The sequence below is a fragment of the Haliaeetus albicilla genome, chromosome 27 (genome assembly GCF_947461875.1).
Source record: "Haliaeetus albicilla chromosome 27, bHalAlb1.1, whole genome shotgun sequence".
In the NCBI taxonomy this organism is placed as follows: Eukaryota; Metazoa; Chordata; class Aves; order Accipitriformes; family Accipitridae; genus Haliaeetus; species Haliaeetus albicilla.
Window position 1 is genome coordinate 21,521,563 of NC_091509.1, and position 13,558 is coordinate 21,535,120.

Below are 13,558 nucleotides of genomic sequence, written 5' to 3' on the forward strand. Positions count from 1 at the left end.
ATGCTGAAGTTCCCAATGCTGAAGACTGAAAAGCCGTGGTACAGGTGTTTGTGAGAGGTCTAAGAAATCCCTGACACTGCATTTGCAAATAGTTCTGATTTTCAATGTGGGAAGTTAGGTATATTTTATTGCTTTGTTACAGCAAAATTAGCCCCAGAATGGTGTTCTAGTGTCTGGCTGAAATGCATTCCCAGTGTGATGGATACTGTGCTTTACTGTTAATGCTCTTTTTTTCTGACTAAACTTATTTGTAGTCTCTATGCATTAAATCAGTTTTGTAAACAAGGTAAACAGGGATGACAGCCAGTGTCTTACAAAATGAGCCTTAGGAGGAGGAGTATCTCGTTTGGCTGATGACAAAGGCTTTGTAATTTAGGATAATGTAGGTCATTGCTCTGCGCCAGAAGCGAAGTGCTTCTAATACCAATTGGCTTTTATGGGAACAGGAGGTATTCAAAATTTGGGGGTTTTGGTGTCTTAGCTGTTCCTAAAGGCAGTAAACTCTGCACTTAATGCCGTTCCCCTGGGCTACCGCCTGCGTGCCCCCAAGGTGGCTGGCACCGCGCTCGGTCGGGCTACGCAATGGTTGGCATCGGGGCAGGTGAGCTGCGATGCACCTGCCCAAGCATTTCCCTGACCAGATGGTTTTCAGTAGGTAGGTTGTTGGCCTTGCTCTGGGTACACACTTTACAGATCTGCGTATTTCTTTCCGAGTGCCACCCTGACTGCGGCGGGGCACGCTCCCGGCTTCCCAGCGCCGGGGCCGGGCGGCCACCCCACCTCTGCCGGTGTTCCCAGTGGCCGGCCGGCGGCTCTCGCCGGTGCTTTGGACAGCACGTGCAATACAACTTGTACTTGTTCCTCTGCTGGTGTTGCCTTTCCAGTGACCTTTTAAACAAAGCGATTCATGGGGTTTTCACAGGCGTGCTGGCAGCGAGCAGATGAAGCTCATTCACCCCTCGGCAGCCACGGAGACCCACCTCGGTCCCTGCCCCTGTGGAGCGTGCTGGCGGTGGTTGTACTGACAGTGCTTTAAGCTTTACATTGACAAGTGAGTCCTTCTGAATTCAGGAACAAAGTCTCCCCCTTATTTACATCTTTTCTCATCTTTTTGGGGCCACGTCTGGGTGCTGGTGCCTGGACCAGCACCCCACAACTGTGGTCCTGCCTGGGGTGCCAGCAGTGTGTGGGTACACTGCTCTGCTCAGACCGGGACTGCAAACTTCTCCGTGCGTTCAACTCCGCTCAGCCCTTGAGACCCTGTTATTAATCCGCGCTCGTGTTTTTTCATTCAGCAGTTTAGATCGTCTCAGTATGATAAGCTGCTACAGGAGTTGAAAGTTCTTATCTGTTTCTATTGCTTTCATTATTTGTTTGTTTTTCTGGAAGAAGGAAAAGCTATTGGACTTTCTAATTTTCTCCGCGTGCTTAGTCATAGCTCCTTAAAACCAGGCTGTTTTTCACAAAAGCTGAGATATTGAGAAAATTCAAATTTCCTGTATGGTCTTGTATGGAAAAATATCTTTAGTTTTTAGATTGTAGCATATTGAAAATATACTTTCTTGCAAAGTGTTTACCATGTTCTACTCTGGTCTCATGCTCCTGCATCCACTCAGTTTAGAAATAGATTCCTTCTGATCACAAAATGTCCTATTCCCCACCTTGCATCCCAGAAGAAGGCAAAGGTTTTTGGTGCCTGGAGGTTGAAATGTATGATGCAGCATCTAGTAATGAATGAGCAGGTCCTTTATCTTGTTTGCCACAACAGTTCATGTTTGTGCATCTTACCTGTCGGATCCAGGAGGGCGTCCTGCTGTCCTGATGCGACAGTCTCGGGGCTGGCTCGGGTGGGCAGAGCCACCAGGGTAAAGGAGGCTCCTCCAGTGTGTGTCCGTGTGCATGCCACATCAGGCTTTGGGAGGGGATATGAGCCACCCAACAGCAAAATCTAGCTAAGCTCCAGTATTCAGGATCATTTGTGTGTTAGGTGAGGGAACAAAGACAGATCTGTTTTGTTTATCTTTTGGGAAAGGAAGTCAGAGAAGGGCCTTCCTTGTCTCAAGCTTTACACTGAATAATTGAGATGCCTGTAATCGAATGAGCACACTTTTGGAAATCGTTGATCTTCAAGGAAACCCTGTGAAAATGAGGCTGGCTGCAGACAGTGAGTCGCACACGGCTGCATGTTGATAGCATTAGTAGGACGCTGTTTCAGCGCCAGCCATACTACCTGACTATTAAGCACGTGGTACCCCGTGGGCATCGTCCAAATAAATAGTGAATGAGGCGTAATGTGTGGGGTGCATTTTAAATTTATCACAACTAGGAGGACAGCTCTGCTCAGGAAAGTGGTGCAATGGGTGCCTTGGCAAATGAACACTGTGGGAGGAAATGCAGAGCTATTTGCAATGTAAATAGCTTTTTAATTCAGTTTCACAGCCCCTCCCCTCATGCTGTTAAATAAGTTTGACTTTGAAGTGAAGCCCAAAGAGTTGTTATCTGCTCAAAGGCAGAACAAACATTTTCATGTTATCACCTTTTTGCCCTGTGCATGAGGGAACCTGGCATGCCAGATACCAGTATTGTCTCCCTAGGACCTCGTTGCTTCGCTGGGAGTCCAGTGTCGAATTTACCGTGAATGAATGGTTTAAATTTCTTTGGTTTAATGTCTCGACTAAAGAGACAGAAATCCCAGTATTTCCTTTTCCCGTGTCTCCCTAGTTGAGCTAGAGCCTTCCCAAGGCTTTCTGCCTGGGATATCTGTGCCTTCAGCAGCAGCTTGCCTTAAGCTCAGACTTAAGCCCTGGCTGGAAGGGGGTGCAGCTGAGACCTCTGGTCACCCAAGGAAAAGCCTGCTCCTGCCGTGAGGGAAGGATTTGCTGTCAGCCTGTAGCCAGTGCCACTGCAGCTCCTCAGGTACCAGGAGCTACTCTTGAATCTCTTTGCACAACAAGGAGCTTTGTTCAGTGTTTTGAAAATATTTGGTGTTGGATGTTGAATGTTTTGTGTCTCAAATGGGGTGATGGTTAAGTGGTTTCCTCTTCTTTTCAAAATGAGTAAACTTCCAAACCACTAAGCTGGTGAGTATTGACTGACTCACCAATGGGATTAGCAGAGATCAAACATATTATGTCTGGTTTACTTGGACCTGGGACTGTTGCAAGCCTGAATGCACGGCTTCTGCTGGTAAAACAGCGCTAAGCTGCTGCGTGTGTGCCGAAAGCCAACTGTTGGGTTGGTTGCAAGGGGAGCGTAGTTAGGGAGAAGGGTTAATCCTTTATTCCTTGCTCGTACGTACCACAGAAGCGACAGAAGGTGGGCCAAACCCACCACTATGAGAGCCCCTGTTAATGTTTTATTTTCTAACAGAGGATTGGGTCTTACCAAGGACCAAATGACTTTTGCAGAGTGTTGTTGCAGCTCACATTCTCCTGCTGAATCACTTTTGGGAAGTGCAAGTTAGAAATAACCCCTCTTCCCAGGCCTTATCAGTTTTTGAGCATTTACTACCGAAAAGAGCCTATGCGCTCTGCTGAACGCTGTCCGCAGGCGGTTGGCAGCTCCCGAGGTTAAATCACTCTTCCCACCTTGTGCCACAGCAGCCCGGTGCCCCGCAAGCGGTGATCCTGGCTCTCCGCTGCCTTTCTGGAGCCGCTGTGCTTTGCTGTGGATGGGAAGAGCAGCGTCAGAGGTTCTCTGCTGTCGTACTTTCAAGGGATGAAACCCCATGAGCATTACTGCAGAGGGAGCGCCCATAACCGCCCCGAGCACGCCGAGTCGCACAGTGCTCTGGCCGTGCCTGCATCTCCCCCGTTGCCAGGGCTTCTGCTCACTCTCCTCCTACAGAAATAGCTGCCGTGCTCTGCTAATGCATCTGAAAATAGCCTGGGAGGAAGCAGAATGACTAGACCAAACAAACAGAACACATCTCGGCTGTCTCACTGAGCCCTGGGCCTCTGCCCGGTCCCCCAGGTGCTCTGCGGGGTTTGCTGGGAGCGGCAGCGGGTCGGATACAACCGCCCCTTAGGTGGCTGGAGACCCGTACCCAAAGGCGCAAGGTTGAGGAGGCATAGGGCTAGCTAGGCTTTTTGTGTCCGGATCTGCTGGCTGCAAGATGAGCTGGGATGTTGAGGATGGAAAGCCTGACAGCTTGCAGCCAAGTGAGATGCAGTAAATGTCAGCCCACGACACGACCCGTGGGAGTACAGCGTTGGCTTTCGCCCTCTGCGGCATGTTCCTCTCTTGTGCAAACACACAGCCACACCTGAAGTTGTGCAAATACTCTCCACCGTGTTAAATCCATCGTGACCTTGGTGGTCGTGCTTATTGGAGCTCGATAATTAAGTTTTAACTCCTTGGATGGAAAGGGCAGTCCAGGAGTGGACTTAAGGTCCACTTACAAGTGGTGGAGGTGGCGTTGGCCCTGGGGCGAGGGCTGGACTGGTGGTGTCCCCTCGCTCCCCGTGCTTGCTTTGCTGGCACTTGGGCCTGTTCTTTCCCCTTCTCATTAAAATAAATAAGCCAACACAGCGTTATTTTTTGGAGGCTGGATTTACAGTGCAGCTGTTGTGTATGTAACACAGGCAGGGCCGGGCAGGACCAGCCGGTGCAGGAGCGAGCACCCTGGGGCACCCCGGGACTCCTCGCTGCGCTCCGCTGCAAGGCTGCTGGCAGGGGCACACGGACCAGGATCGCATCGCTGCCGTTGCTGCATGTAACATCAGTATAGGGATGTGGTCAGGGAAATGGAGCAGCCCCGCTGGCAGAAACGTGTCAGGGATGAAATTCTTCACGCAGCAGAAGGTCCCCCCCACGAGCCGATGATTGGGGTGGTGGTGGGATGTGGGGGTTGGGATGTGTGGGTCTCCTGCTTGCTTGGTTACCTTCCTTGCCTTCTCCTGCTGTTGCATGGACGTGCTTCGCCCAAGCGCAGGTGAGCTGTCTGGCTGAAAGCCAGAGGAAGAATTTGGCATCCAGCTCTCTTACACTAAAAACACTGAAAATGGGTGTCGATTGTTGGAGATACCCTCTGCTCATTTACTGGTCCTGGTTAGGACCTGCAGGGACATCCCTGCAGAGGTCAGGCTGGGCTCAGCCCCATGCTGCTGGGGCTTGGTGAGGAAGAAGGTTCTCCTCTCTCTCTCTCATGAGGAATTTATCTTTGTCGTCTTTGTTTTCCATCCTGCAGTTTATTTATGGTGTTCCCTTTGTCGCCACAGGCCCGGCGTGATCACGATGCAGGCACTTTCAGAAGAGGACCGAAGGCTGTGGATGGAAGCCATGGATGGCCGGGAACCGGTGAGCAGAAATATTAGTGAAAAAGCATTGGAGAAAATTGTGGAGAGCTTTTCGTGGCCTGGGGCAGATTATTTGCTGCGAAGCAGGCTGTCACGCAGCGCCTGCCAGCCGGTGCAAGAGCTGTATCCGTGGGGCAGCTCACGCCTTCTGCCAAGAGAATAGTTTAATCCCTTGGTTAAATATTTGAGGTAATACTGTATCTCCTGTGCTTGGATTGCTTGAAGGTGCAGTGGAAAGGAGGAGGGTAGGCTTGGCCAGCACAAACATGCTGCTGTGCTGTGCTGAAAGGAAAACATGGCAAAAAGAGCAGTGGAAGAAAATATGCTGTAGATTTCCAGGGCTTTTTGAATCCTGCAACTCATCTGGCAGCCGTTTCTGGGTCCTGCAGAGAATGGCAGATTTCGTATGAGCGGAGGAGGGCAGCCCCTGTTCCCCGTGCTCAGCAATAGCCTCCTCGCTGCTGTATTTGCTCCTGCCATGCCAAAGCTGCACAGGCTTCCTCACCTCTGGAAGGGATTATGGAGGTTTTCAGAAAACTCATAGTTGTTGGGTTTTTGTTTTTTAACGCGTATGCAAACTTTACTGCTGAGCTTGAAGAGTTTCGGCTGGTTCTGACTGGGCTCCTTTGGTGCTGGTGCGGGCACCGTGCGTTGGTGGCACGGTCCTGCCCGGTTTCGGAGTGGCGGCCATCCAGCAATGAACGGCAAACTCAGCACCGCCGAGCAGCCTTTGTGCTCAGAGCAAGACTAGACTGTGGGCCTCTGTGCCTCAGCGTGGCCAAAAGTGTAGCAGGATACGAAAAGAAACGTTGCGGATAGCTAGAGCAGCCAGGGCTGTTACGGGACAGCCCGTACATTTTTGGAATAGGTTGTCTGTGCTTCTGGGCTTGAGTCAGGCTCTGGCAGTCGGAGGAGAGTCCATGTGGGGAGCAGAGTGTCCTGTCCCAGTACCGCCTCACTGCCACAGACTGGTACTGATTTGAGCAGATCCACTCCCTCCCCCCCGCCAAATCGACGAAAAGGTCCTTGTTTGTCAGAAGAAGTGTTCATTAAAGCCAGGTGAGACATGGATACATGCGGGCTGTTCAGTGGATGCTGGAAAGCACGTGCTGATCTTAGTCAAGCTACTTGCTTTTGAAATGTGCAGCGGTTCTGTATGTGTGAGGGTGCTGCCACATATTTCAGGTAAAACATTTCATTGTGGATTACAGCCAGGTCTCAGCCTGGATTTATAGATGCAGTGGGTAATTCAGGTGGGATGGGACCTCAGGAGGTTTCTAGTCCAACCTTCTGCTCACAGCAGATTACTCGGGGCATTGTTCAGTTGGGTGCTAAAGACATCTGAGGAAGGCAACTGCTCGGCCTCCTTGGGCTCTGGCTCTGCTGCTTGAATGTCCTCCTGGAGGAGAGTTTCTCCTGATACCCAGTCTGAACCTCTTCTGTTTCAATTTACACCTATTGTCTCTTGTCCTCCTGCCATGCACCGCTGTGAGGAGCATGGCTCTGTTTTTCTGATGCTTTCCTCATAGGAAGAGTGCCGTCAGGTCCCCACAAAGCTTTTCCTTCTCCAAGCTGAATAAAACCCGCTCCCTAACAGGGCACATGCTGTGTAGCTTGGACCTACCTCTGATGGTCATCACAGCTCTCTGCCACGTTGGTTTCCTCCCTGCAGCAAAACTGTCCTTCTGGGACAAAAATGCTCAGTTACACCTGCAGATGTACCATTTCCAAGAACAGGCATTGTGCGGTGTGCAGGCACAGAGGCAAAAAAGGACTGAATGTGTGTTGTGTGTGTGGGACAGCCTCTGCTCCCTTTTTCTATCATGTCTTGAAAAGGTACCCTTGTTTGGGAGAGCCAGCCTGCTCCTCCACCTTGGGTCTTGACCTGGGTGGCCCTGCCCTGGGGCAGCTTGAGTGGGAGGACACTGGGCTGTAAGGCGTACCAACCTTTCCAGCTCCAGCGTGCAAGCTGTCTCCTTCCCTCCTAAATTAACCTCTACCTTGATTCTGGTGGCACCTGGAGACAGGATAATATTTTCAATTTCTTCAGAAACAAAATGTGCATTTTTGCTCCTAGTCGGAATCAAGCCTTTTCCTCCTTCAGCCTGCTCACCTACTTCCCACTGCCTCACCTCCGCTGAGAACTGTCGTTGCAAGGATGCGAAACCCAGCCACCTGCAGTGGGAGCTGCATGAATACAGTCATCCAGTTGCATTTTGACCTGCTGATGTTACCAGGATTTGGCACAACAGCAGAGCCAGTCTGTTAGGATCGGGTTGCAGAAGCACAGCCAGAGATTTTGCGTGCTTGTAAAGTGCTATACCTGCGAAAGGTGCTATGAAGTAACCAGTGCAGGACTGCCTGGATTATCCTGTTTCAGAACCTGGTTATGTGAACTCCTTCAAAAACACACAGGTCTTCGTGCTGTCGCCTGCATATCTCTATTCTTCCCTATCATGCCCATCAGCTTAGGGTAGCTTGCTCATCCAGCATGTCAAGGATCGTTGCTGCACATTAATGCAATACCTCATGGCACTTAAATGCTAATGGCGTTTAAACCTGGCCTTCCAGGTGTGGTGCGGGAGCCATGGGAATGAAGCCTGTATGGAAATGGATCCAAGAGACATTTTACTGATGGAGATGGTGCATGTTGACAGACAAGGTAGCTCCTTGTCCTCAGTTATCCTCCTTGATCCATCAAAAGTGGAGTTGGTCTGTTCTGTTTGGGTTCTCATCTTGCAACACCAGGGTGTGGGATGTTACCTGCTCTGCAGAGATTTCCTTGAGCAAGAGACAAGGATTTAACCTTTAGACTCCTGGAAACGTCCATTTTATGCTTTGACTATATTTTTGTAAGCAAAAAAACCCTACTGGAAAGAATGCCTGCTTTTCCTTTGATTTGAGTATTGAGTGTGGGAAAGATTGGCACAGTGGGGACAGTAATTCCATGTGCAAATTCAGGCTGTGGAGAGATTAAAGTGGACTGGAGTTTGTTTCTTAATTATAATTAAAAAACTAAAACCAAATGTTGTATTACATTTTAATAAGATCTAAACATAGAATGTGGGCTGCATTAGCCAAGACATTTGTCACAACTTGAAAAGATTTATTATATATCTCACAGTCAAAGCAGTCTCCAGATAGCTATCATCAGTCTGTTAACTCTTACCACTTGTAGTTAATTTGGCTAAAACCCCTGTGTTGACTTTGGGTTTTCTTTTATGTTACAGAGACTGGAAATAGGAGAAAATACTGACTCCGTAATGGAGCAGTTGCATTCATTTTTGTTAGGATATTCAGTGTAAGTTTCCTATGGTTTTTCTCCTCTGGTGATGCAGTTTGCAAATGTGGAGGCCAGAGAGATTCTGAAACTTCATTAGAGCCTAAGTCAGGAATAAAAGTTGTATTGGCTCATAGCGATGGCTGTGGTAGGCTGTAGGCTTGAGAGAGGCACAAATTAGGCTGTTTGTTTTGTGGCAAAGAACTGAACAAGATAAGCATTTTAGTAAGGTTGTGGCTTTGCTTGCCAAGTCTGCAGCGAGCATGCCAGCCAAAAGAGAGACGTCGGCGCCAGCGGTTCCCGCTATTACCTTCTGAGCAGGTCGGTAATCTTAGAAATTATTCTCACATCAGTGAGGGCAGAAGTGGGGTACTGGGTTTGAAGTGTTCGGGACATGAAAACGTTTCTCCACGAAAGTGAGCCTCGCAATGTAAGGGTATGTAGAGTGTTAAGGATATGAAACGTGTTAGATCATATCCCTGTTGAGGTGTATTAATCCACTGTCAGTAACCTTGAGTGGTGATGAAGAAGTTAGTGTTACATGGCAAATGCAACAGCCTGTGATCCTGTCAGAGGCAATAAGACATGGAAGGGATCTGAGCAGTGCTGTTCTGGCATTCACATCATGCTGCCTCTTTCTCGATTTCTTTTTGTTTTCTTTTTTGTTCTTTAAACCAATACAAGTCTATAAAAATACAGCCAGCATTTCATATCGGAGTTGGTTTTGTTAGTGCTGTACAGCCGAGTGCACCGCAGGCTGGGGTTGAGCAGTCAGTCTCATGCCCTTGCAGGGGAGGGAGGGAGGACTCTGAAATGGAGACACATCAACAGTGCTTTCTCCTTTCCTTCTCCTCCCCTTACCCTCTCTTCGGTTCTTTGACATAATCTGGAAGTTCACAAAGGCAAGAACAAAGTCCCTTGCATGCTTCAGGAAGCTTGAGGCTGGTCCCTGAATGGAAAGGCAGCTTGGCAGGAGCTGGTGGGTTTTGTCCTGGGACCTCCCAGGGGTCAGACCTGTCGTACTGGAAGGGCCCTGTTCCTCTTGGCACTTGCATGACGTAGTCCTTGTGTGATGAAGCTCCATCCTCTGGAAAGAAAATGAGGTTTCTGCTCCTGTTCCGGAAGGCAATTCCAGGACCTCACTGCTCTGACGTCAAGAAACCTTGCAGGGTTTCTCACCCACCCAGGTTTAGTCATGTCTGCTCCTCCAAGTGAGGCCACTGGGCTGCACGGCCATTGAGCCACGTGAAGCTGAGTGCCATGGGGGACAGCTGAGTGGTAGCGGCTGTGAACCTGCCCAAGAGCTCGGAGCCTTTCCTTGGTGGTGGCGGATCTGATACTGCCCCATTTTGCAGGGTGCCACGGGCTCTTGCTTGCAGCCGGCAAGGAGCTCGGGGTGATCAGACATATCGCGGTGGGCACGAAGGACTCGATTCCCTTTCTGCAGCCGCCTTGGAGCTCCTGGCCACGACCCGGCTCAGCAGAGCCCACCTCCTCCTCGGCTTCGCGGCTGCGAGGGCCACCCTGACCCTTGCCGGGGGCCGTGGTGGCCACCTTGGCACTGGGCGACCGGGTGATGTTGCGTCTGGGGTGTTTGGCCTCACGTCCGTACTGGTCGTGCTCCTCACGGACGTGCGGGCAGCACAAAATGGAGCGGGGCGGCGTGGGAGGAAGGCTGCGTGGCTGCTCTCCACTAGATGGCAAGCTGAGACCAGCCTGCTCATCGCACTTGTGCCCCGGCGGGGCTAGGGCAGCCCCCCTGTGCCCCTAGGGGCTCTGCGGGCTGCCTGGGGCTGCCCTCGCCCACCTGCCCAGGGGGGCTGTGGGTTTGGGGGACCGCCGTGCCCCCCCCCCTCCACTGCAGCCCTGCCGCCCAGCTCCTGCGCTCGGCCACGGCCGTTGGTGCCGCGCGGGGTGGGGAGAGTGCTCGCTTCCCAGTTTTGTCCCCCAAACCTGGTGCAGCCCCAAATCAGAGCCGCTTCTCTCCTCTGTTCCTCTCTCTTCCTTCTCCTGCTGCCCCAAAACGAGCAGCTGATAATTTTTTAGGGGGGGCAAGTGTTTAATTGTGGTAAACTGAGGCAAGGTGAGTGCAGACCTTCAAAACTTGTAAGGTCTCTTGGCTTCTCCCTCCCTCCTTCCCCAGCCGTGGGGGTCCTTGCCCTCCCCTGTCCCTTCATGGCCTCCAGGCCTGAGGCTGGGCATTTCCATGGTGACCACCGCCACCATCTCCTGTCACTCTGGTTTGGGCCTGGGGTGTCCTGGGGGCCCTTCCCGGGGTCCCTGCAGCGGATGCCCGGGTGCCCTGCTATGGTAGGGCCTGTGCCCCCCTCAGAGCCGGCCTGCGGTGATGGTCGATTTGGTTTGGTGAAAGAAACAGGAGCGAAATAGCTGGCAGCTGGCAGCATGGCCGCTGGTCCTGGTGACTGCCAGGCAGCAGCCTTCCCCATGGCATTTCTCCCGCTCCGGGTCTCCAGCGATTCCTCCACGTGGGCCGCACGGCGCCGGGTGCGGCGGCCCTTCTTCATCAGCTCCGGCCCTTCATCATCGGCTCCGGCCGTGCACCGCCGAGGCTGGCGGCGGTGGGATGACGGCCACCGGTGCGGCGTGCCGGGAAAAGCCTCTGAAGCTCCCACCGCCACGGTCCCGGTCCCGGCCCCTCGGCCGCGCTCCCCGTCGGACGGCTGTTCGGTGGTGCTGGAGCTCGTTCGGTGTTGCCGCTCTGGAAATGTAGTGTTGTGTTTTTGTAGCAAACGCCAGCGTTAACAACAAAGCCCAGCCTCGCATTCCTGTCCAACATGCAGCACCCTCGCCTCCCGCCTCCTCCTCAGATATTGCTTCTGGGAATTCTTTCCGAAATTGTTTTTCATTTTCCTTGTCTAATTATACAAAATGGTGAGAGATTAATTTCCCAGTGGAAATGATGTCTTTTGAACTCAATCCAGTGCTTTCAACCTCGGCATTCCTGTCATTTTGGCTCATTCAAAAAATAAATTAACTTGGAGGGCTTCAGTCCCGACACCCGTGCTGCCACGGGGGTACGGTTGGGCTCCAACCACATCCCTTCCCAACCTTCTCGGATTGCGCCGGGACTCACTGGAAGCTGCAGATCTGCTTTATCATTTTAATTCATTTCATCTCCAACTCCTCAGAGGTCACTTTCTTCTACTATATTGGTTTTGGTACTGCACTCATTACCTCTGTAGCTAAGTGTTTCCAGCTGCTGCCGCACCAGCATCAGGCAGGACTGAGGGACCAAGCACTTTGGTTACTGATCATGTCAGCAGCACTTTTCTCTGAGGATACTGGCTGTAAATTGGTAGTCACTGGGAAAAGTGAATTATTAGAGATGGTAGAAGAACCTTCACCCAGAACGTCTTTGACAACAGATGGTGGTGTTTGGCTGTTTGCATGGGAGAGCCTGTGGGTGAGATGTCGGAGTGATCATCGTGTTTGCTCCTCCGATGGTCTCCACGGTTTGGTCCGTGTCTGTCTCTTCAGCTTGCTTCCTCGCAGCCTTTTCCACGCTGATCTTTTTACGCTCTCCATCCCACAGACGTGTGTTTCTGTGGGCTTTCCAGAGAAGGATGGTTATTTTTGTATGCTTTATCTTGCAGTTTTTTCATGGCCTTCATCCTGTCTGGGTTTGTTTGCTTATGGCAAATTCTTTCTTTCTGTTCTGTTTTCCATGACCTGACTCCTTCTAGTTGCTGCTTCTCCATCTCCCTGTCTCTCTGTCTTTGCTGAACAGAACGTTTTTTTCCCTGCTCTGCACCCTCTCAATCTCTAAGTTTCTTTTGTTTGCTTTTTCTGTTCGCCTCTAATCTGCTCTCCGACCCAGACAACCTAGTGAACTTTCCCTGAACCGAAGCTGCAGTCTTGCCCGTGCTCTCGCACCGCCTGGGAGCATCCGAACTGCCTCCGAGAGCAGCACCTCTGTCTCGGTGGAGGTACATCACGTGCAGCTGCAGTGATGGTGAGCCCCACTGCTGGCTTGGCAGCAAAACCTGGTCCAGGGGAGCTCCTGCTTGGCTTTTTTGTGTCCCACAGTTCAAGATTTTTGCCCCCAAAAGTTCTTTGTCCTTTCTGGGGACAAGGTGGTAGAAGAGGATCTTCAGAGAATCAGCCTGAGCTTTCAGACTGAACGATAATTTGTCATGTTCCATGTTAGTTTTTGTATCATGTGCTCTTACCACTGTTCCCTTCTTCTCCCTCTCCTGTTTTGTAACCTATTTTAAGGCTATAATAGTAGTAACTTTACATTGAGTTTATAAGCTTTTTTTTTGTTTCTAAGTGCTTAAGCCAGTGAGGTCCTAAGCCTTGACTTCAGGCTTTTATGGTTCCAGCAAATGCTGCTTCAGTGGTTGATAGCTTACACAGCCAGAATCACTGCTGCTTCAGGCTGACAGTTCTTTGTCCTTTGCTTAAGAAGCTGTTTGGGTCATAAGGAGAAGGATACTGAGAGAAGCATTCTAGATCATCTTAAAAAGAGCCCTCTGGACTGCTTTTACACACCTAAAAGTGCTATCCCATCCACTTTCGGCAAGTTTGTGACCTCTTCTCTTTCTTCTAGCTCTTTTGTTGGGGACATTGAGGAGCAGAGCAGTAGCTTCTGTCTCTGGTTTTCATCTCTTGTGCATGAATGTCTCGTCATTTCTTTAATGCATTCTTCGCTGCAGCCAGCTTTGCCACGGCACTCTTCGTTGTGGTCTGTGCTGCACAAATTTGCTACTAAAGTTGGGCTTTACTTGGAGACTAGGGCGGTTGGTCCCATGACACGAGCTGGGTTTCGCTCTCCCTTTGGGAGAAGGTTTTGGTTCTGCTGGGGAAGCGTTGGCAGCTGTCTGCCTCCTCTTGTATTATCTTGCTGCTGATACCCACTGAGGCAAACTCGCAGAGGAGTGAGGGCTGGGGATGTAAGCGTAGGTCTGGTCACACATCTGCAGGACGTCGTACAACACACATCTTTGGTGTGGGACACCCA

The 13,558-nt window shown here is 50.9% G+C and overlaps 1 protein-coding gene across 3 annotated transcripts in view; it reads left to right on the plus strand.

Moving 5' to 3' along the window:
• ARHGAP26 (Rho GTPase activating protein 26) overlaps positions 1–13,558 on the plus strand; it is a 155,581-nt gene that overhangs the window by 40,989 nt on the left and 101,034 nt on the right. For all 3 annotated transcript variants that reach the window (XM_069772772.1, XM_069772773.1, XM_069772771.1), the window contains exon 11: positions 5,220–5,298. In XM_069772772.1, the coding sequence (XP_069628873.1) occupies positions 5,220–5,298 (79 nt within the window). The remainder of the gene's footprint in view (positions 1–5,219; positions 5,299–13,558) is intronic.